This window comes from Panthera uncia (assembly GCF_023721935.1).
Source record: "Panthera uncia isolate 11264 chromosome D3 unlocalized genomic scaffold, Puncia_PCG_1.0 HiC_scaffold_8, whole genome shotgun sequence".
Classification (NCBI taxonomy): domain Eukaryota; kingdom Metazoa; phylum Chordata; class Mammalia; order Carnivora; family Felidae; genus Panthera; species Panthera uncia.
In genome coordinates this window covers 57,610,627-57,635,257 of record NW_026057586.1, presented here as the reverse complement: position 1 = coordinate 57,635,257, position 24,631 = coordinate 57,610,627, and the positions used below count along the sequence as shown (strand labels likewise).

The 24,631-nt window shown below is 42.7% G+C and overlaps 1 protein-coding gene across 3 annotated transcripts in view; it reads right to left on the bottom strand.

The window, feature by feature from the left end:
- The window catches only part of PTPRM (protein tyrosine phosphatase receptor type M), a 790,291-nt gene that overhangs the window by 78,756 nt on the left and 686,904 nt on the right, over positions 1-24,631 (bottom strand). For all 3 annotated transcript variants that reach the window (XM_049619708.1, XM_049619706.1, XM_049619707.1), the window contains 3 exons: positions 22,267-22,354; positions 5,363-5,439; positions 2,561-2,597 (listed from right to left, as the gene is read on the bottom strand). In XM_049619708.1, the coding sequence (XP_049475665.1) occupies positions 2,561-2,597; positions 5,363-5,439; positions 22,267-22,354 (202 nt within the window). The remainder of the gene's footprint in view (positions 1-2,560; positions 2,598-5,362; positions 5,440-22,266; positions 22,355-24,631) is intronic.

Here is a 24,631-nt window from a genome sequence, read left to right as displayed (position 1 = left end):
AATCTGTAGATCACCCCGCACTGGCAAAGGTGCCATGCTCTGGTAAACAGGGCATCATATAGCATCCTTCTCCATTAAGGGCACTTGGGTGGTCTACTGCAAAGCGATTACATTTGCCATTTCTTAGCCGCCAGCAAATATATTTACTCATTAACACTTGATGGGTTGAACGCTCCTGAAGAGGGCTACTGAGCAATTAAGTATGATTCCAACTAATTCCGAAGGTACCAGAAAGTGGCTTCTCTAATGGTAGTTTTCTGCAAGAATGATCTCCCTCAGAGAGAGAGAGGGGCAGAGAGGAAGAGCAAAGGAATCCCAGGTGAGGGGCCACATGTAGGACTTTGGGGGTTTCAATCTCTACTTTGGCTAGCTGTTGAGTAACATTGATGTAGAGGTCCTTGACTTTGAAAATTCAAATAAGATTTAACTTTACATTCACGTTATTTATAGAAATGTGGGCTGATAATCAAGAACTCAGTAGTATTTTGTATATTTTATGATCAAATTTTTGCATATATTTATAAACACTGTTAGTTCCAAATTATCAGCACGTTTATTAGATCAGATCTGTTACGATCCTTACTTTGGAATATTCTGGAATCCATTAGTAGGGATTTAAGGAACTAACAAAGGGTTCCTCTAAAAGCATCAATGGACTCAGCTTAAAAGCAGCAGGGTATAGGAGAAGGCAACCAGGACTGGACTCAGAGCCCCCGGACACACGTTCTTGTTCTGTCCCATCAGGTGGGAGTTTGTGTCAGGTATTGCAACTCCTTAGCAATTCCTATGTAAAGGTCTGTCTCCTGCCAGTTCAAGCTGCGCACTCCCCATGTGACCTTTCTTCTGACTAGCCAAGTGACCTTGGAAGGAGCCATTACTGACTTCATTTCAGGGAAGGAAACATATTGAAGGTTAAGTAGGTCACCTAGACCCAGGCATAGAATCGAAAATGGTGTGACATGAGACTGCGGACTCTACGTATGATGCCACCCAGGTACTGGCCAAGGCTGTCGGGATTAGGACAAGGTCCCACAGTGGCTCCATTTCAGCCATACTTGGAGCTTTTCTAAACCAGAGCCCTGCTGTCCAAAACAGCCAGTAGGGAATAGCCAAATGAAGCTATTTAAATCCATATTAAAATCTAAAATTCGGTTCTTCATTCATAGTAGATACTTTTTGAGTATGTATTAGTGGCTACCATATTGACCAGTGCAGATACAGATTTCCAGCAGTAGATAATTTTAGAGTGTCTATGTGTCGCTACCAATTTGACCAGTGCAGATACAGAAGATTTCCACCAGTAGATAATTTTTGAGTGTCTATTAGTTGCTACCATACAGACCAGCACAGATACAGAAGGTTTCCACCATTACAGAAAGTTATACTGGATAGTGTTGCCCTAAGTGTTGGAATTCTGCTCACTGGCTACAACCTATGGCTCATTAACTGAACCTGACCTCAGTCTTTAGCTACTTCTTTCTCCTCACGGTCCATCAGACACCTCCAACTCTCCTGCCTCCAAACCTAGACTTTCCACAATGTTCTTGCCATCCTTTATTCTCTTGATCCTTGATATTCTGTTGGGCACCACCTGCCAATCCCTGACCATTGGCAAGTCATATCCTTGTGATTTCCCGGCTCCTGTTTCTGGGATATGATGCAATACTGGAAACAATGAAAAAATAACAAAATGAAGAGAATGCATGCTCTCAACCCTAACTGGGTCCTTCCTGATTCTCAGCATTTCTTCAGTTCATTTAACAGATGCAATAACTCATCCCTTACGATGCCTCGTTCCCAACAACCTCAGCCTCTCACAATCCTCATTCTCCATAGTCAGTGTCCTGGAAAGACATCACAAAAGCTCTTGCCATGAGCTTCTCCAACATTTTCCTCTAGGTTTCTTCTTGTTTCCTTTAGCCAAAGTGATCCACCCAGTGCTTTTCACCTGGGAGTACTGATTTCCTACTTTCAGATCTTTGCTCATGATGCCTTGGCCATTTAGAAGTTTTCCTCCCAAACTCACCTTTACCACAAAGCAGTTTATGGATCATTCCATCTGAAAGTAACTTCTTTCTTCTCCAAGTTTCCCTAACATTTTCTCTGCACCTCTCGCATAAATTTCTAACTGGTGTTGCTTGTAATAATGTACAGGTCATCCCGTACCTTCCCCATCAAACCACAACCGATGTGAGAGACAGTAATTGATTAATTCAGCTTGCACTCCCGGCAGCAACTGGCACAGGTCTTTGTATAGACTGTACTCAGCACAGATTTATTATCTATATGCCTAGTTATGAAGATGTCAGATTCACTCTGAAGGCAGACAGAATTAATCCAATAATGAATTGATGAATACACTTCTAAAGATCACAACATCAGGTTCTAACTAAATGATCACAGTCTGATGGGAAAACAAGGGTGTATGTGTTGATGACTAGAACTGCAATAAATGGGGCTAGAGCAGTGGGGAATATCATTCTGGAGGATGACATAGGGACGAAATGACAGAGAGTAGACAAACAACCAAAGAAAGGCATCAAGGCTCTAGCAGACTTACCTTGGGTAGCGATATAATGATTGGGTCGATGATAACCCTAAAAATAAATGAGAAAGAATATTTGACAAACTTAAAACGGTAAGCAGCACAGAAGTCACCCACTAAGTTTGCCAAAATGAATGCACATACAAATACCAACAACCGCACCGGCTGAAAGTGAAATGGCCAGACCCAGTACCGCTTAGTGCCTCGTAAAAAGCAAAGGGGGATCAAAGCTAACAGTTCTGTGGCTCACACATGGGGTGGGAGTAACTTAATCATACGCCGGCTATGAGACGATGGGTGAGCAATCAACACTAACAACTTATGGATTCTCTGAAATAACACAACCACGACTCTTAGTAGATTGCAAACAGGCTGGGAATGTGCAGTAGGATTTCATGTGTGTTCGGGATGCTATTGGCAACGTGCCAAGGCTTTAACACACATCCTGTTCTACCGGTATAGGCAGCTACATCGATAGTCATACTGAACGTCATTCTGAAACACTGCTAATGCCATGACACGCTGCCGTGGCAAGGGCCAGAAATGCAACGAGGCAGAAATTCTGCAAGGCCCCTTCCTTTTATCGTGACCCTGTGAAGGAGGGGAAAAGATGAAAATTGAGACCAAATACAGAAGGGAACAAAGAACGTCACAGGATCAATATCTGGGGAAGATAAAACCAATTTAGAGAAAATCACACACAGGTAACATAATATCGCCACGGACCTTAATATTTTCCATTTCTGTTCCCCGAGATTACCTAATATAGTGTGCCTGAAGCCAGATGGGAAATAGGAGAAACTTGGAGAGGAAATACAGATTTCTCAGACCATTTCAATGTGTATCTGGTAGATACCCACAGCAGGTCAGTTGTTTTAAAGAATTTTTTTGCTTTTAAAACAAGTCATTGATAATGAACAGCAAAAGCAAACACATTCTTTTATACAACTGACCTGCTGTGGGTATAGACTCTTGACAGATATTAAAGAGGATTATGAAGATAATCACTCATGTCTTGCCAGCTGATTAAGTTTCACAAAGCAAGACCCTGTCTGATGTGCGGCTCTGTATGTCAGTTCTAGCAAGGTGCTAGGAGATAGGAGGAGCTCATCTATGAAACGGAAATAATCCACACAGTCCACGAATGACCTATGTTGCTAAACACAGTGGTCATTTCTCAGTCCATTGTTTTTGTTTGTGGTCTGAACCACACACAGTGAACACTCTAATACGTACAACAGCAACTGACATATAATACAACACGTGGCTCAATAAAATCTCATTGACTGAGTGAATAAAAGGGCCCTGAATATTGACTCTTTTCTCTGTTAAAATTAAAACTAATTAATCTGGTATGTTCATTACTTTTATGTCTTCTCTCCTCTGTAGCTCTACCTGCCCATTCTTTAAAGCTAAGTTAAAATCACTTCCGCCACAAAACCTAATCTGATTACATTTACTCCTTCAGGCAGTGATTCATCAAACACTTATTAAGTGCTTACAGAGTTTCAGGGCTGTGCCAGGCGCAGGGGGTACAAGATGCATAGGATACAGCCCGTGTGCTCAAGAGCCCCCAGGGGCTCTAGGAGCTGGGACTGGACCATGAACAGGATTCCCTTGGAATCTCCCAAGGGAAGGAGAGTTATAGAGAAGACGTTTCTTACTTCAGCTTCTAAACTCTGAAGTCTTGGGGAGAAGGCAACAGGTCTTGGCCACCTCTGAATTCTCCCACAAGGGACTCACTAAACATCTACTGGATAAAGGAATAAGCGCAAAGTATTTTAGGAAGGAACTTGGCTTTAACAGAAAAAGATATCTAACTTGGGCCGTGTGTGTTCTGGACCATCATCCAATGTGGCAGCGTAGGGGGCTTCATTCGAGGAATGGGATACGAATTACTCTTCAGACAGTCCTCCTGTAGGCCCTACCCTCAGATCCATAACCAAAGTGTCACAACCTTTCCAAGCAGTACTATAAATAACATCCTTATGTTTATTTTTTAGATAACTCTTAGAGATTGTGATGCTAGTATTTTTAGTAGCATCTGAATTATACTCAAGTAAGAAGACGAAAGAACTCACATGTATGGGTAAAGCCTGTCCGTGGAAGTACTAATGGACTAGAAGGCAGTGTGATGGCCAAGGCAAGCACAGCGTGCCCTGGGAACTGCAAGGGAGCAAAGGTCTGTTTCACGTGAACCTGAGCCTTGAAGGTAACAGTGACTTTCCCTTCATTTTCAGGCTACTTTTGAGTTCATTCATTCTTTCAACTGAAAACATGCTGTCTCCTCAGGAATTTATTCTAATGTAAGACATTAAGTTAACATGATGCAGGATGAACAAAGAAGCAGTCTTCAATAATTAAACAGCCTACATATTTAATGACATGTCTTGTGTGCATTCGATGTCCTGGTTAAACAGCTGCAGACTACTTTGAAGGCAACTTGAAAGTGCAGTAATGACGAGAGATCGCAAATCATCGAATTAGGAATTAAGAGAGTTTTATCTTATTAATATGTAAACAGATTTCTTTTAAAGTGTCAAATAATCTAAGTTGTTGACAAAAACATGGAAACACTATCCTTGGTCCACAGCAGCACGGAAGACACGGAATGTCACAGAGGAGTTCAGCAGCCAGTAGGCCGACTTGAGAACAGGAGTGGCCATGTCTCCACCGTAAAGTTCTGCAGGCTGTGAAGTAACGTTAATGTGTTTGCTTCTGGATTTGGAGCAGTGAGTGCCCACCAGTACCATAGCAGACACACGATGTGGAATGTGGCAGAACAGTTGGGTTTACTGACGGTTTCAAAATACATACATCGATATAATTTCCATTGATGTAGTCGGAGTTGGTATCTCCTTCTATGGTCTGTAGTCTCACCCGCGAATGATCATCTGCAAAGGGAAAATAAAACAATGATTTTTAAAAAATGTTTTAATGAAAAAAACCCTCCCTGAATGAGCAGGGGAGGGGCAGACAGAGAGGGAGACACAGGATCCTTAGCCGGCAGGCTCGAACGCACGAACTGTGAGATCATGACCTGAGCCAAAGTTGGATGCTTAACCGACTGAGCCACCCGGGTGCCCCAAGCAAACAATGAATTAAAAGCAATCTGTTGGGCTGCTTAGAGCCCCAGAATGCAAGCACATTACATAGAGATCATTCACATCCATGCTGCTTTACCGATAAACAAAGAATTAAACACTACACACCTACTACACTTCTTATTTTGCTCTTGAAGCTGGGAAGGATTTAGAATTATTTGCATTTTGCAGCAAATATCGTGAAGTTATTCTTTGATCATTTACAGACGCGCTGCGTGGGTAGAGGTTTGAAACTTCTACATGGAGTCCTATGAATCACAACAGAATTATTTCTTGGACTGAACGTAGAGCAAGTTCACTAAATCACATACTAACCCTGAGATTTTGAAGGCTTCCTATGGCACCCACCTTGACAAATGATGGCTATAAACCACGGCCCAGCTCTCTGGAGGTGCGAACATGGACCTAACCTCAGTTGTTGTCCCTGAATTTCCTACACCGCTCTCTGCACCATGTGTGTGAGGTCCAGAGTCAGGCATGTGGGTCAGAATCTCCACACTTGTGATTTGGGACAAGTTACTAGCTCTCCCTGTGGTTTAGTCTTCAATAATTCTCATCTGTAGAATGGGGATTAACAGTGCCTGCCTCATGGGACCATTGTGACCATTAAAACAAAATAGAAAAGAAGATTAGAAAACCACCTGGCATATAGTAAGTGATGGATAAATGTCAGTTGTCGCCCTTTTCATGTGCTGTGGAATAGACATGCAGACTGTTCTCACGATCTGTACTGCTGATGCCCACACAGGTGGTAACAACCCAGAAATGGACCCACATGCAGGCCAAGTTTTCCTCATGGTAACCTGCTCTAAGATCCAATTTCTCAGAGTACACTTTGCTTAAACCAGAGGTCCCCTATCCATATTTTTGCAGGTGGCATGGGGGAGGCGAGTCATTGGGGTGCTGGGTATGTGTGGATTGTCCTGGCTTTTGCATTAGGAGAGCCAGTGCTCACACACAGCTACAGCAGGGCTGTAAGTAATTCAGGCAGTAAAGCCATTTGAGCCTCCCGAATGAAAGATGCTCCAATAGACCTGAATCATGGCTGTTCTACACACATCAGGCTTTAAGTCAGCTCCTCTGAAGGGAGATTAGGTCTGCCTCCCCGTACTGCTTGACTTTCCCTGGGCAGTTTTTTTTAAAAGGCAGGCATCACATTAGAGCCTCCCAATCTTCAGAAGCAGCACTGTCTTAGGATCTATTGTATTTCCTTGTCAGAATCGCCCCTCTTTCACACTTTATTTCTCTTAGAATCTCAGGATGAATGCCGCCCATTCCCTGTGATTTATCACTCCTGGGCCTCTCAAATTGTTCTGGAATGTTCTACATGGGGACTTCAATCTCTGATAAGACTGCACTCTCATCTCCCATAAACAGAGCCTTTGAAATAAAGAGTTGCCCCATCATCTCCTACTGTTCGGTTGGTTACCTCCCTCCCTCCCTCCCTCACTCTTTTTTATTTTATTTTATTTTTAACTTGGCAGCTATTTCTCTAGATTTAATCACTTTACTCTCCTCCTGATGGGGAAACCCACAAGACATATGTACAGCGTATTTCCTAGGCAGACTGAGATTGTTTTTATTTCTCTTTATGTGCATGGTAGTATCCTTTCTTCATTCGAAAGTTGATTCTACTAGGTTATGACCTTTTGGGGTCAGAGACCTCATCGTATTCATTCCGATGAGCACCTTTCCCCGAGGCCACAGTGCCGAGCCCCGGGGCCTCTCTTCACAGCACTGTCTGCAATGCACAACCACATGCAGTGGCCCTAACACACAGCAGGTGAGCATAACGCATGGAACTCTTCACCTCACTAATGAATACCGTGTCTTGATGGTCACTGTCTCCATGGAAGAAGGGGCAAGTTGTGGTCAGGCGAGGTTCACTGGGGCTGTCTGGAGTACTAGAATGGTCCTGAATATTTGCTTTACAACCACCTATTAAACTGTATTTGGATGCTGTATGCCCTGTTCTGTACCTATATTTCACTATTTAAAACTAAAAGAGTCCAGGGGCACCTGGGTGGCTCAGTCGGTTACACGTCCGACTTCGGCTCAGGTCATGGTCTCACAATTTGTGAGTTCGAGCCCCGCATCGGGCTCTGTGCTGACAGCTCAGAGCCTGGAGCCTGCTTCGGATTCTGTGTCTCCCTCTCTCTCTGCCCCTCCCCTGCTTGCATTCTGTCTGTCTCTCTCTTTCTCAAAAATAAATAAAAATTAAAAATAAAATAAAATAAAATAAAATAAAATAAAATAAAAGAGTCCACCTTGAGGGTATTATGCTATGTGAAATACGCCCAACACAAAAGGGTAAATACTACATGATTCCACTTATATTAGATATTTAACATAGTCAAATTCATAGAGACAGAAATAATGGTGATTGCCAGGGGGTGCAGGGAGGTGGGGAGTAGGGAGTTAGTATAGACTTGCAGTTTGGGAAGATGAAAAAGTTCTGGCAATGGGTGGTGACGGTTGCATAACAATGTGAATGAAAATGCCACTGAACTGGACACTTACAAATGGTTAATATGGTAAATTTCACATCACGTTTATTTTACCATATTTTTTTAAAAAGGGGGAGTCCACTTTCTCCACCCCTCCCTTGTAGAATATGTCTCCAAGTTCCACTCTAAGCCCGGATGTCCTGAGAAACAGCACCTCCCAAGGTGGGACTTATAGTCTTGAGCCCTTGGGAGTTCCCCTGCTTCTTCCTTTTCCCTGATGAAATAAAGGCGGTGGTGGCCGTGCCTCAAGAGCTTGCCGCTAGAGGACAACTGTCAGACATTATTAATGTGTACTCAGGAGATGGTTTAAGAATTACTGAAATGAGGTTTAGGTGGTATTTTTTCTTTCAGTGATAAAATGTGCAAGTATGGATAAGTCAGTGTATCTTAAGGCAGGGAGAGAGATGTTTTAGCAGTGGGAATGGGCTTAATATCTCAGATGAAGGAGTTGGCTGTGGAGAAGAACAAAAGAACATGAATTCTGCCCAGCCAGATTAGGCTGGGCATGGCATGATTACCCTCTTGGCTATACTGGGTCAGCCCTTATCAAAGTAATCCTTTGCCTTCTGGCATGCCAATGAGAAAATCACCTTCCCTCAACAGCAGCAATAAAATGAGAAGAAAGGTCTCACTATCACTCATACAGAGTCAGTGAAAGTGAAGGCAAAAGAAGAAAGTTGATACGTCCCTCCAGTCAGGAGAGCCTTCCCTAAACTTCTGCTGGATATCTGAAAATGCCTCCGTGAAAGAGACGGTGATTCTCAGGCATCCTCTTTCAGATCAAGCTCTCAGTTGGCTAGGAAAACAATAAATATAGACTGTTGAGGGGCAAACAAGTCAGTACATAGAGGTTCACTGCCATCTTTTCTTGAAATCTCATTCACCTTAAATCACAAGCCAATTAAGAAGGCTATCATATAGCAAACATTCTTTTAGGAAAACTCAATTCCTTCTCCTAGGGCACTCCTGAGGTGAAATAGTATCAAATGACAATGAGGAAATGTCTATAGGACATTTCCAGCATGTGACAAATATGGGAGGCTCTCAGACAAGGGATCCACAGAGATAACCACTGCCCACTGGTTGAGCCCCTATCCTTACTTTGTTTTGGAGGCTGACCAGCTGGGAGAGGGCCTTTCTCAGTACCAGAAACTACCATTTGGGTTGAAAGGAAGACGTTTGGAGAATTCACCTGTTTGGGTATAAAAGTTCGAAAATCCAATGGGATTTGTGGCTGACAAAAGGTCAACTATTCATGAAGGCCAAGGAGTCAAGACTATAAGGACTTGGTATTTCAGGAGACAGAGTCTAATAAGGTAGAAAAGACCTGAGCTTTAGAGTTATACATTACCATCCTTGTTTCTCTCCTGGTATGGGTGTTTTTTCCTTGGTTATTCCGAAGCCATTTCATGTTGACATTGTGTAGTGTTTAGCTTAGGTGGCCCAGAGACCTTGATTTGAATACTGGATGTACTACTCCCCTGAAGCACGAACTTAGATAAATTCTGAACCTTGCCGCGCTTCATCTGTAAGAAGAGGTTGACGATGGGCTACCTTCACAGGATTGTTAGGAAGACCAAGTGAGAAGTACGTGTCCAAGTGCATGGACCATAGGACAGTTTCCATCAAAAAGGAATTATCCCTCTCATGTGAATAAAAGTGACATCGTTATTGCTTAGCAATTCGAACCACAAAGAGCCCAGGATGCTTGTTTGGAGGTCAGCAGAGCAGGGGAAAACTGCGCACTGAAAGCAGCCAGTCTTTGGGAAAGATGAGCTTGAACTAGTTTTAAAGAGGAAATAGGAAAAAAGGTTTGGAAACAGGACAGATATGCCTAAACAGCTCCTACAACTTAGTCCCCTGGCATCTATTCAGCAACTTATCTTTTTATTTAAAAAATATTTTCCTAAATCAAGGTATGATTGACTTATACTAATTTCAGGTGTACAACAGAATGATTTGATATTTGTATATGTTGTAAGACAACCACCACAATAAGTCTAGTTAACATCTGGCACCATACAAAGTTAAACATTTTTTTTTTTTTATCGTGATGAAGACTTTAGGATTTACTCTTTTGGCAACTATCATGTATATATGACAATATTGCTGGCTGTAATCATCGTGCTTACATTATTACATCCCCCAGGCCTTGCTTACTTAATAGTTGGAAGTTTGTATCACTTGACCTTCTTCCTCCATTTCACCTACCTCCAACCCCCCTCCTTCTAGCAACCCCAATATTGTATTAGTTTCAGGTGTACAATATAGTGCTTCGATATTTATATACAACATTCTCGCCATAGTAACTCGAGCTATCATCTCTCATCATAATATTACTGCTTATAGTCCTTAGGCTGTAACTTTTACTCCCAAGTCTTAATTTATTTTATAACTTGAAGACTATATGCCTTATTAATCTCCTTCACCTATTTTGTCTTTCTCCCCCACCTCCTCCTCTCTGGTGATTCAGAGTTTGTTCTCTGTATGGGTCAATTTTTGCTTTGTTTTGCTTTGTTTGGTTGTTTTTTAGATTCCAGATATAAGTGAAATCATCATCTGTCTTTCTCTGTATAACTTATTTCACTTGCAATAATATCCTTTAATTCCACCCATGTTGTCACAAATGGCAAGATTTCATTCTTTTTTATGGCTGAATAGTATTCCATTATCTATCTATCTATCTATCTATCTATCCATCCTCTATCTAACCTACCTCACATCATCATTATCTATTCATCCATGATGGACACTTAGGTTGTTTTCATATCTTAGCCATTGTAAATAATGCTGCAAGGACATAGGAGGGCATATGTCTTCAAATTAGCATTTTTGTTTTCTTTTTTTTTTTTTTAATGTTTATTTATTTTTGAGAGAGAGAGATAAAGAGCATGAGCAGGGGAGGGGCAGAGAGAGGGAGACACAGAATCCGAAGCAGGCTCCAGGCTCTGAGCTGTCAGCACAGAGCCCAATGTGGGGCTTGAACCCATGAACTGTGAGATCATGACTTGAGCAGAAGTCAGATGCTTAACTGACTGAGCCACCCAGGCGCCCCTAATTTTTTTGTAATGTTTATTTATTATTGAGAGACAGAGAGAGACAGAGCATGAGCAGGGGAGGGGCAGAGAGAGAGAGGGAGGCACAGAATCTGAAGCAGGTTCCGGGCTCTGAGCTGTCAGCACAGAGCCCAATGCGGGGCTCGAACTCATGGACTGAGATCATGACCTGAGCCAAAGTTGTACACTTAACCGACTGAGCCACCCAGGTGCCCCTAGTGTTTATTTATTTATTTATTTATTTATTTATTTATTATTTATTTATTTATTTAGATAAATATCCAGTAATGGGATTGCTAGATCATATGGTAGTTCTACTTTTACTTTCTCAAGGAGGCAGGCTCCATAATGTTTCCATAGTGGCTGCATCAACTTCCATTCCTACCAACAGGACACAAGGGGCCCCCTTTCTCATAGCTTGCCAACACTTGCTATTTCCTGTCTTTTTGATAACAGCCATTCTCACAGGTGTGGGGTGGTATCTTATTGTGGTTTTGATTTGCATTTCTCTGATGACTAGTGATGTTGAACATTTTTCATGTGCTTGCTGGCCATCTGTATGTCTTCTTTAGAAGAAATATTTATTCACATCTGCTGCCCATTTTTAAATTGGATTGTTTTATTTGCTGTTGGGTTATGTGAGTTATTTGTATGTTTTGGATATTAACCCCTTATCCGATATATGATTTGCTCATAGTTTCTCTCATCCAATAGGCTGCCTTTTCATTTTGTTGATGGTTTCCTTTGCCGTGCAGAAGATTTTTATTCTGATAGTCCCATTTGCTTACTTTTATGCTTTTGTTGGCTTGGCTTTTAGAGTCAGATCCAAAAAATCATCACCAAGACCAATGTCAAGGAGCTTAGCACCTACGTTTTCTTCTAGGAGTTTAATGGTTTCAGGTATTACATTCAGGTCTTCAGTTCATTTTGAGTTAACTTTTGTATCTTGTGTAACATAGCAGCCTACTTTCATTCTTTGGCATGTGGTTGCCGAGTTAATAAATATAAACACCATTTATTGAAGAGACTCTTCTTTTCCCATTGTATATTCTTGCCTCTTTTGTTGTAAATTAATTGACCATATACATGTGGGCTTATTTCTGGGATCCCTATTCTGTTTCATTGATCTGTATGTCTGTTTTTATGCCAATACCATACTGTTTTGATTACTATCACTTTGTAATGTAGTTTGAAATCACGGAGTGTGATGCCTCTAGCTTTTTCTTTCTCAAGACTGCTTTGGCTATTCAAGGTCTTTTGTAGTCTCATACAAATTTTAGAATTATTTGTTCTATTTTTGTAAAGAAATGCCATTGGAATTTTGATAGGAATTGCACTGAATCTATAGGTTGCTTTGGGTAGTATGGACATTTTAACAATAATAATTCTTCTAATCCATGAGCATGGACTATCTTTCCATTTATTTGTGTCTTCAATTTCTTTCATCAATGTCTTAGAGTATAGGTCTTTTCCCTCCTTGGTTACATTTATTCCTAGATATTTTCATCTTTTTAATGTAATTATAAATGTGATTGTTCTCTTAATTTCTCTTTCTGAGAGTTTGTTGTTAGTGTATAGAAATGCAAGGGGCAGGTGGGTGGCTCAATTGGTTAGGCATCCGACTTTGGCTCAGGTCACGATCTCACAGCTTATGGGTTTGAGCTCTAGGTTCAGCTCTGTGCTGACAGCTCAGAGCCTGGAGTCTGTTTCAGATTCTGTGTCTCCCTCTGTCTTTGCAACCCCCCTCACTTGTTCATTTTCTCTCTCAAAATAAATAAGCATTTAAAAAAAAGAAGTGCTAAAGATTTTTGTATTTTGATTTTGTACCCTGAAAATTGTATTCATTTATTCTAATGTGTTTTTTGGTGGAATCTTTAGGGTTTTCTATACATGAAATCATGTTATCCACAAACAGTGAGAATTTTACTCTTTCCTTTCCAATTCGGATGCCTTTTTTTTATTTTTATTTCTTTTTCTTGTTAACTGCTGTGGCTTAAACTGTTAATATTTTGTTGAATAAACGTGGCAAGAGTGGGTGGGCATCTTTGTCTTGTTCCTGATCTTAGAAGAAAATTTTTCAGTTTTTCACCATGGAGTGGGCTTTTCACCATTATGTTAGCTGTGGGCTTGTCATATCCGGACTTTATTATGTTGTGGTATGTTCCCTCTATACCCACTTTGTTGAGAGTTTTTATCATAAAAGGACACTGAATATTGTCAAATGCTTTTTCTGTATGTTTTGAGATGCTTACATGATTTTTATCCTTCATTTTGTTAATGGGGGGGGGGTGCCACACTGATTGATTTGTAGATACAGAGCCATCTTTGCATCCTTGGAATAAATCTCACTTGAGTATGATGTATTTATCCTTCTACTATATTGCTGACTTTGATTTGTTAATATTTTTTGAGGATTTTTGCATCTAAGTCCATCAGGGATAGTAACTTTTCTTTTCCATCCTTGTTTCTGCGCAGCATAGCATGGGGGTTAGGATCACAGGCTTTGGAGTAAGAATCCCTGGGTTTGAATCCCAATTCTGGCACTTTCTAGTTGTGTGACTTCGGACAAGTTATTTAACCTCTCTGTGTCATAGTTCCTTTAATTGTAAAATGGAAATAAAAATAGTGCCTACCATGTAGAGTTTTTGTGAGAACTGAGTTAATATTAGTAATGCATTGATAAGTGTTTGGCACATAGTAAGAACTAAGTAAAAGCGAGCTGTCACTTGTATCATTATTGCCGATAATGTAATTCAAGACTTGATAATATTTTACCTGCAATATTTCACTTTTGCCTCCAGACTTTCCTTCTCTAGTGAATTCATGCTGTGAGCTGCTTTTCTAAAACACAATTCATTCTGTCCTCACCTAGTTGAAACCATTCAAGGATATCAACAGGGCACTGATCAACAGTGGTCTCTGTTGGGAAAGATCACTGAAAAGATGTGATCAGTGGATGACCCGTGAGTTGGACCTGGGCACTTGAAGTTCCTCACCCATCTCCCCCTCGGAATGTGGGTTCTGCTTGTCTTTCCTGCTCCCAGAGGCTACTCCAAGGACATAGCTTTGAGACAGTGATATGGTGCTGAGAACATTTGCTCAGTATATGCGACTAGTAAGGCCTCTTCATAAACCTTTCAGATTTGGCAGAGGGATGCAAGGATCCACTTGCCTTGCTGCCGTCCAAGACGAGCCTTGGAGGTAAGTTCCCTTTACTTGTTAAAACTCCCAGCTACCATACTTGAGTGTCCTTCCTCTTCTGTGGTCACTCCCTGCCCTCTGTGTATGGGAGTGGTTTCAGATTAACCCAGGAAGCTCCCAAAGGGTTGTGAAGCAACAGTCTTCTAAAACAATGGAATGTCATACAATCATTAAAAAGTATTACTATAGCTTTAATTTCCTTACCTGGAAAGATCTCTGACAGACTGCAGAGTGAAGTAGAGTGGGTTACAAAGCAACGTGTCTTGTAAGAGTCTGTTTATATGAAATAATTGCATATGTGTGCAGAAACGCTTGGTGGGATAAGTGAAGGGTGGGTGGGATTTCTGCAGGGTGGGAAAATTTGGAGTGATATTTATTTTCATCTTGATGATTTTGTGTACCCTTTGTGTACACAGTTTATACTGTCTTTTTATTAATTTTTTTATGTTTATTTATTTTTGAGAGAGAGAGAGAGAGACAGAGAGAGAGAGAGAGCGTGTGTGACCAGGGGAGGATCAGAGAGAGAGGGAGACACAGAATATGAAGCAGGCTCCAGATTCTGAGCTGTCAGCACAGAGACTGACGTGGGGTCGAACCCACAAGGGTGGGATGATGACCTGAGCAGAAGTTGGACGCTTAACTGACTGAGCCACCCAGACGCCCCTATACGGTCTTTATAATCAGCAATGAAATAATAAACTTATTTTTATTTAAAAAATAAAGCCAACGAATTCAAGGCAGAGAATAGAAAGAGATGAAGGAAACAAAAAAAAAATGTTAGTAGGGTTTGAACTTAGGGGATGAGGTTCTGAGCAATTTTCCCAACTTTTTGTTACTGTGTAATTTTTCTTGAATGTGTATGAATTGCCTTTCTAATTGGGGGGAAAAAGTACCTATTTAGCCATGGATGACTGTAATATGATCAAAACCCAACTAATGTTTATATTATAATCAGAACTCAATGTTAGCCCATCACAAAAGGGAACAAACTGACATTCTGAGAAAGTCTGCATAAAGGCCTTGTTAATTCCTCTCATTCCTTTCAAAAAAGCCTTTACCGTAAGAAATAGGGCAAAAATAATTTTTTGGGGTAAGAAATAGGCACATAAAGACCTGGTATAAAGCATAACAAACCACTGCTCATTACTGAAAAATTATAATCTGCTGGTGCTTTTCCCCAAGTACATATGCTTATGTATACATGTGTGTGTTTACGGATGTGTGTACGCATGCATTTATGTATGTGTGCATTCATACATCAGAGGTGGGGTAATTGACATTTAAAGCAGGTCTCCATGCTTTATTCTAAGCCCCTAAAAGCGGTTAATTATGCCCTTTTGTCACATCGCATTATATTTAAAACACTTCTAAGTAGCTTCAAATATTTTAACATTTTCATTTTAAACACAATGGATATGGGTAATAGCCTTGCAGTTGTAACTCGTATGTAATGAGATATCACTATAGCAGCGGAAGTGGAGTGTGTCATTGATAATATTTCACCTCCAACCACTTCTCTCTTTCTGCTAAATCTTGATGACATATTTAAGGTAAATCAGAATCACAATGATTTAAGTAACATTTGCCCTCTGAGAGGAGACTCAAAATTAATTTTAATTACAACTGATGGCTGCAAATAATGGCTTTGCTCCTCCTGTGGTGACATTCTTGCCAAGGACCGCTGCTGCATTGGTTTCAAGGTGCAAGATGCAGGAGGGACCAGTGACGGATGGGAAGGGCTCAGCGCCCTACCCCTGCGTGACCTGTACGCCAGTCTGGTGTCCCTACTTGTGCCCACCACCTGGACGCTCAGGCCACGCCAGCTCTGAGCACCAAACAAATAAGGAACCTTCGAGTTTAGTGGTAGGTGACTCAATGTGCATCTTTGCCCCTGCTGTTGGTTTTATATGTTACTTAGTCTTGCCCGTGTCCTGTTTTCACCTAGACCCTCTATCAGACATGCTCAGTCTTTAATCTTCAGCATCCTGGTAGAACCCCCCCTGACTCTTCCTTTGCCCAATTCTTCTAGATTTTTCTCTCTGCTTTCCTAAACATGGGGTGTCAATTTGTTTCACCCTGATTCTCATCCATCTAAATGTTAATGTCAAAGGCTTTCCATGCCGGCCCATCTTATCCAACTAACCCCTTGTTCCCACCATCCTCCCTTCACCTGCCTTTATTCCTAAACTGGATCATGACAGGAGTGGATTCATCAGAAGCAACTGTGGGAGAGGCTTATCTGGCAGAAAGAAGCACATTACTGTGGAACGAAACCCCGGAAGAGTGGTCTTCAGCATGAGCATCAAGATTGGGTTACTTGTTGAAAGAATTGGGTGGAATAGATGGGGTCACACGTTTCACTCTTCTCTCAGATACCCCACTATGAGCCGGGAAAATGGGGCAAGAGGGCACGGGGAACACAGTGAGGATGAGAACCAAAGCTCAGAAGGGACCCCCTTCATGGAGTTGTTGCCCCTCCTGTCATGTCCTCAACTCATTGCCTCCTCACCCCCTGCCCACTCCATTCAAAGCGCCGTTTGCTAATTTCATGAGTAATTCTCATGTTGCTACATCAGTCTTCACTGCACTGGAGTCTTCAACAGGACACTCCTGATACCCTCTCTTCTCTACGAGACAATGTTCCTTTCGACACGTTAGGCAGCCTTGCCTCAGCCTCACTATTTCCCATTATTGAAGCTCCTCCAGGCTGGGTCCTAGGCTCTCCATGTCCCCCCTGCTTGCTCCACAGATAATCTTATCATGCCAGTGGTTTCAGCCACCATTCTATGCTCCAAGATTCACTAGTTTATATTTGGGCCCAGACCCGTCTCCTTTGGGTTCCAGAGCACTCCATACAACTGGCTACTGGACATCTCATTTGAATGTTTTGCAGGCATCTCAGTGTATCCCCAGATCCCCAGATTCAATTCATACACTTTCCTTGCTACTGGCAACATCATGCCTATCCCTGAGCTCCCCGCCAAATGTGCTTCCCTTTCAGTATAACCCACTGGAGTAAATGGCCCATCTTTCCACTTGTCCATCTGTCTGTCCATCCATCCATCCATCCATCCATCTGTCCATCCAACCATCCATCCATCCTCCTGTGAGTCAGAAACAGAAACATCTCTGACTCCTCTGTCTCCCTCACCCCACATCCTGTCCATTCCATTTGATCAATTACTTCTCTGGAGTCCCTTGATTTCTCTTCTTTCTAGTCCACATTATCATTGCTTCTCACTTGGGCTACTGAGAAAATCTCTTAACCAGGGTCCCCTTCAAATTCATTTTTTACTTTGCAGTCAGATTAAATTTCTCAAATGCAAATTTGATGAACAATCCTCACCCCTCTCCTCAAAACACCCTTTGATGAGGTTTCCCTTTGCTTTTATAACAAACACTAAAATCCTGAATCTTCCCTAGAAGGCCCTGCAGGTCTGGCTTCCATCTCCCTCTACCCCTCACTGGCCTGCCCCCCACTCTCATCCTGCCCACCTCCGGCCACCTGCCGGGCCTCCTGCCGGCCACCTTCAGGGCCTCAGACTCAAGGGGTCCCCTCGTGTGGAGGATCTGTTCATGTGATGCACCCCCTGTCTGCAACATCCCCTTGCTCTAACCCTTCATTCAGTGGTTTTCCATTTCACATCCTCCGGGAAGCATTTTCCCACTGCCTCAACAAGTCAATCCTCACACGACAGAGTCTCATGGTACCTTGTCCCTCTCCTTCGTGGCCCTTAACTTTATTTCGGTAATTTGTATAATCGTTTAATTCCTTTGTATAATCACTTAAATCTCTCCTCCCCTGCCTTCCCTGGAAAATGCCAGTTCTTCACATTTCTACCTTTCCCCTGGCTCCCCCTCCCCCTGCTCCAGTGACACTGGCCTCCTTGCCATTCCCAGCACTGCACCGCACCACACTGAGGCAGGCCTGCCCCTTCAGGGCCTCTGCCTGCACCTGGCTCCCCTCCTTACCTGTCTCAGGCCCTGGCTTCCATCTTATCCTCTCAGAGAGGTCTTTCTTGACCACAAGGTAAAAACTACAACCTCTGCCCTAACGCGTCTCCTTCCCCTGCCCTACTTCCTCTGTTACACACGTCGCTTTCTATTATTCATATTATACAGTTTACTTAGTGACTTTTTCTGTTGCCCCCATAAGAATGTCAGGTGCTGTACAAGCAAGGAATTTTGTTCTGTTCCCTGCTCTGTCTCTGACAACTAGGATAGTGCCTGGCATGTAATAAGCACTCAATAATATCTGCTGAAAGAGTTCCTTTAGCTTGGCACAGAGCCTGGCCCATGGCAGACCAATATGTCTTTGTTGAAAGGACCACAGAAAGGGAGGAGGGAGCCTCGGAAGGGCCTGCAGATTCTGGCTCCTTATCTTCAACTGCCAGTCCCCAGAAAAGAGGACCCCAGGCTCCAAGGGGCCCCCTTAGCCTGGAGATTTGGTGTGTATCTTAAGCTCAGAGTTAATTATAAGTAGGAACCGTGGAGAAAATTGCCACGGCTGTTTTTGTGGTATGGTGAAAGGGGTATTTGTTTATATTTGAAAAGGACTAGCCCAGCAAATTTACAGTGTAAATAAGGAAAAAGTTTAACTTAAGAGCAAAAGCCAATCAACAGTTTTTAAGCACCATTAAAACCATTTTATATGCAAACGATGTTACAAAACAATGAATGTGATCATTAAGAACACTTCTTATGTTCTCTGAAAAGCACTAACGAGAATTTCTAAGATACATTGACGGAACCCTCAGTTCCTCATCATAGTCAGTGGTCATTCCCAGGGCCTGGGTGCTAGGAAGCAGACTTCTTTATCCGTAAAACCAACTTTTCAACAATTATATCATTTGTTAGGGTGCAGGGTGGGTGGTAATACTCTTCCCCAAGCCTGTAAAGAAACTACTGATATGAGTGCCTATGTAAGCAGGATTTGGGTAAGTACTGATTTTATAGGAGACTATAAATTTTTTATTTCAATAATGTTGGGAGGCAGGTTAGGCCATGCTTATCCTTTGTTCTGTTTTCCTTCCCACCCCATATTCCAATGTGCTAGCCAGTGCCCTCCAGCGAGCAGTCCCCTAGACCAGGCAGGATGCGGACAGCCATGTCAGCTACTGCCTTCCTCACACTTGGCCTGTTATTAAATGTCCTCTGACATCCTGTTCCCCTCAGAGCTCATTCAGAGCTAGGTGACAACTAATGATAATAGACTGACAATGGATACATCCATTAGGCCCTGTCCCCACTATCCTTCTTAGACAACAGACATGAAAGCATCAAAAAAGAGCTTCTCAGAAGACCCTCAACAGTGGCAGTTCTGGAATTTCTCTACGGGGTCTGCAGGGGTCAGCCTGGGGGCTGGAGGAACAGCTTGAAACTCCCTTTGGACGGCAGGTACCCAGCTTTTACTTAGTTGGTGTATTTATTTGGGGTGGCCTGGGGAGACAGGGGAGAGGGGCTAAAGCCTCCTGAAGCTGCCTCTTGTCACCCACACTGGCCCCTTGCAGACCATGACGCTAATGGAGAAAACTTCAAAACGGTAGGAAGCCAGTGGGGACCAACCATCTAACCATGCACCGGACAGTGGTTATAAGAGATGCTCCTGGAATGGAATCCTGCCTCCACACGTTATTAACCTAACCTTTCACTCAACTGCCTCATCTGTAAAACGGATACAGTCACATTACCGTTTCATGGTATCGTCACAGGAAGTGAGTTCACATGAGTTAACACGTGGGAAGTGCTGAGAGCCGTGTCGAGCGTGTAGGAAGTGCTCAACAAGTGTTCGCGTTTATTCTTTTTTTCATTGATCATTCAAAACTCTTCCTCGAATGCCCACCAAGTGCAGGTATTAAGCTCTGCCTCAGGAAGGAGCAGGTTCAAAGTTATACCGGACAGCGGCCAGCTGAGCACCCCTATACTCACACTCACTGACACAGCCTTCTGGATGCACAGCAGGAGGCCCACATCTGGGATATTGTGGGGACGGCAGGACATAGGCTCACTGACACCCCCTTCCACCTGGCATGGAGGGAGGCCCAGAGCATGCTATCAACTCCCTATTTGATCTTGTGACTCCTCCTTGGAGCTTGTTGTAGAACTGAAGGAATTCCTGGAGAGAACCCCGAGAGCCATTATGAGAAATCTGCATTCTTTGAACAGTACAAAGCTTTAGCGGCTCCCCGAGAATATGAAGGAACTTCGAAGGATCTATATTGGTCAAGTGATTCTTCCCATGGCAAGAAATAATGGTTTTCTTCCCTGAGCCTTGACATCACCACACCCACGGCTCCGGCACATTGCCGTGTCACTGCAGGGTACTGGTGTCACAGGGCTCTTGTTACCTGCCTGGTCTACCCTGTCCTGTGGGCGGGGACATCATCCCTGTCACCTGGGAATCCTCACTGTGGGTCCGGTGTCTGGTGCTCCCTAAGTGTTGACTGAATCCCCTGAAGGGCAATGAAGCCTTGGGTCTATCGGAAACATCTTCTCCCTAAAAAGGACTCTGACAGGACCACTGGAAGCACGGAGTAAATGAACAGACAGAACGCTCAAAGCTAGCACGTGTCACCCGCAAAACCGGTGGTTGCGACTTATGAGTGGCCAGAGGGAGAACAGAGCCAGCTCACGCGCAGTCAGGATGCTTCGTTCCTATTATGTGTAAACCCCACCCCCACCTTTTTCACAATAAAACACACACACCGTTGCTCTGCACTGTCCGATATGGGGGCCGTCAGTCTCGTGTACCATTTAAATTCAAGATGATTGAAGTTAAATACAACTTAAATCTCAGTTCCTCAGTGGCCCCCGCCACATTTCAAGTGCTCATGTGGCGTGTGGCTACTGGTTCATAGAGCGTAGACACAGAAGACGTCTACAGTCACAGAAACTTCTACTGGGCGGTCTCTCCTGTCCTTGCAAGAAACGTTAACTTAGACGCATACAATGTCGCTGTACTTTCAATCAATAAAGCTAATGCATTGTTCCCTGGACTGTGCAAACGTTTCCAGTGGTTCTTCGGTAGCAGCAAGGCACGTGCTACACGCTCTCCAGTTCTATTTTCACAGCGTTTGTTTGTTTGAATTTACGTTATCTTCAGAAATAGCGTTAATTCTGTTAGTACTTGTCAGTACGTTGAGGCGGTCCTGTGTGACCTGGAGCAGTTTAATGCGGGGGATGGATGGCTCCAGCCCTGGGAGAAGGAGACTCATCAATCCACCACTCGTCTCAGCATCGTTACGGCGCATTAATGAGGCTGGGCTCCATTTAAACACCGTCCGAGGCATTATGGATTGGCAACATTCAGCTTCACAGGAACTGGGAATTTCTGAGATAGAATCCTCACTCTTTTGCTAATGAGTGTTGCGATATGGGGACTATCATTTAACTTGTGAGTTTCGGTTTCCTGTCCTTAAAACGGGGCTATTACTGACCTGCCTAACCCAAGTGTCTAGAGGATTAATGAGTTAATGCTTGCTGAGAACTCTGAGCCCCGTGCATTAAGGCTTGTTGCACATCATTATTTCCATTCATCCTCATGTAGCAGCTGGGAAACATTAGACTATTATGCTTACTCCAAAAATGCATTTTCTTCCTCAGCATTTTCACATTACCTACATCACCCAAACCTTAAATCTGAAAGTAAAACCAGCCCCACAGCAAGACACATTGACGGAGTGGGGGTATTTAGGTAGTTTTCCCTTTCTTGAATACAAGCATTACACCGGCTTTTCCAGAAGGATGAAGGCGGTAATTGCACTGTAAATTCTCACTGCGTGAGGCTGGTGGTCAATCTTAGCAGATGCGAAAAGAAAGTTATACCACAGCACAATCACGCTGTCAACACTTACATGCAATGATATTCCCATATCTGTTCTTCATTCTGTTCTCATCTTTCTTAGCGGAGTCCCATGGTGCAGACTGCCCTTCAAAGAAGCTCTGGAAGAAAGAGAAAAGTGACACGGAGAATTACAATTTGGTGCAGTAAACACAGGATCTTAATGATGGAGGATGTTCTTAAAAAATGTACAGCAAGGGTCAAGAAGGGAAAAGGATGTTCACAGGAAAGAGAGAATGGATTAAATACGTTAACTTTTTGTTTTCCTTTACTTGCTACATTACATACATGGATGGGGGCTGAAGTGTGAATTCACAGTTTATCGCACAAGCTATTAAAATGGTCGAGTTCACCCTATCCGACTTTAATCAATTTAATACAGAAAAAGAATGAACATGTCCCTCAATGTCTTAATTATATTACCATTTCTCATTATTCTCTTCAGAGATGCAAAGATGTCGTTTTTCTTCCCAATCGCTAACTGAAAGAAGGTGATTTTTGGTTAAAACTGTAAAGGTACGTAAGCTATGACTTCATGCCTTCAAGGCTAAAATCCCGTTATAAATCCTGCCAGAGTTTTCTCTTCCTTTTTAATGGAGCTTAGATGTCCATTTATTTAAGGATTTGGCATTATTATGCCCAGGGTCTTTAATCTTCATGTTATTAGTCAGATACATATATTTCCCTGTTCAAATGATAATGAATATATCCTTTGGTATCAGTTGACAAAGTGAAAAAAAGTCTGAGACTTGTATTTCCACTTCAGTTCACCTTCCCTTTTATCCTTGTGTAGCCAAGTGTATAGAGAGGGAAGGGGAAGAAGGACGGAAGTAAGAAGCGGTTAGTCAAACTGATTTCTTCCCTTTGCCACAGCTACTCTTCCACTTCCTTCTTGGTACCGACTGGGAAAGAAGAGGAGAGGAGGAGGGGGAAGATAGAAAGGTAGAGCGGATGGATGAGAGCACCATTCCGAGATGCTTCAGGGCCAGAGGATGTGGTTTCAGGAACTCACACCCTCAAACATGCCCAGGGTGGCTTTTCAAGTTCTCTCTTTAGAACTGAAACTCCTCATCTGTCCTCCTTACAGTGTTTGGCCATCTTGTCCATTTCCGACCATTACCAATATTTAGTGATCAGTCTGTGGTTCAATGGGACCTACTTAATATCACTTTCTATGGGTCCAGTTCTGGCTCATTAGTAAAACTGCATTAGTATTGCTGCAGGGGGTAAGACCCACCTACTCAGAGGCCCCATGAGGGAGCCTCACCTCCTGGCGTGTTGCACAGACCTGACCACGAAGTGGATGGTGTGCAGCTCATCCTACTGTATCTGCCGCCAGACTATAAACTCCCTGAGGGCAGGGACTGCGTGGTTTCATTGCTGTCTGTGCACAACCTCTGCCTCATGGCAGGAATCCAATAATTGGCTATTAAGTGAATGAGCGATCACAGTGTTTGGTGATGGATGAAGCTTTACTTGTGTAGCTTAAGTGTGCGAGGGGCTCAAATACCTGGGAAACCTGCCTATGTACCGTGTGTGAAGTCCACGCCTTTTCTTGATGTGTATTGATCCTGCTGTTAACCAAATAGCTCATTGGCCACCGGAGACTGGCTGGAAAAGAGCCCTATCCCAGCACTGAACCACTGGTATCAGTCCCTCCATACAACAAAGAAGCAGGGACACTCCATTTTGTAACACGCAACAGTGAAAAAATAACACTGCGAACATAAGCATTACAGTTTTAAATTGCCTGTCTTAATTTAAGGTACCTTAGTCACGATCATCCTTGACACCTTATTACCGTAATAGTTCTTACATTCTATTTATCATTTGGAAACAACATGGCGGCAGACGAGGATCAGACGTACTATTACCTATAGTTCTATTAACAGAGTCACAGCATACATTGTTAATTGAAGGGTGAATACCACATGATGTAGGACAAATTACAAGGAAAAACATTTTCAGGTTATTAATAAATTAAGTCAATAGAAATACTAGCAATGAAAATCACTAGTTAATTCCCTCAGGAACAAGGCTATCATATGATAAAGGATTTATTCAGACATGTAACTTCTATTCTGCTATGAAATACACATTTAAAAATAGCTTCAGGGCTTTTAGAGTCAGACTCTGTTTCTGAATAGTGTCTTTGTTACCCTATGAATGACAATTATTTTACAGTTGAGTAATAACTATTATCTGACTGCCCTCATAACAGTTTAATTCTACTTTGAGTTTGTCATGATGTAATTGCCAATTTCAATCCCCTTTGCCTTTTCCGCCCATCTAAAAGTTTTCAGGTTTTGTTTTTTTGTAGGAAGATGGAGAAGGGAAAAGTCTTCCAGGAGAGTCCATGGCCTCTGGTGAACACTATC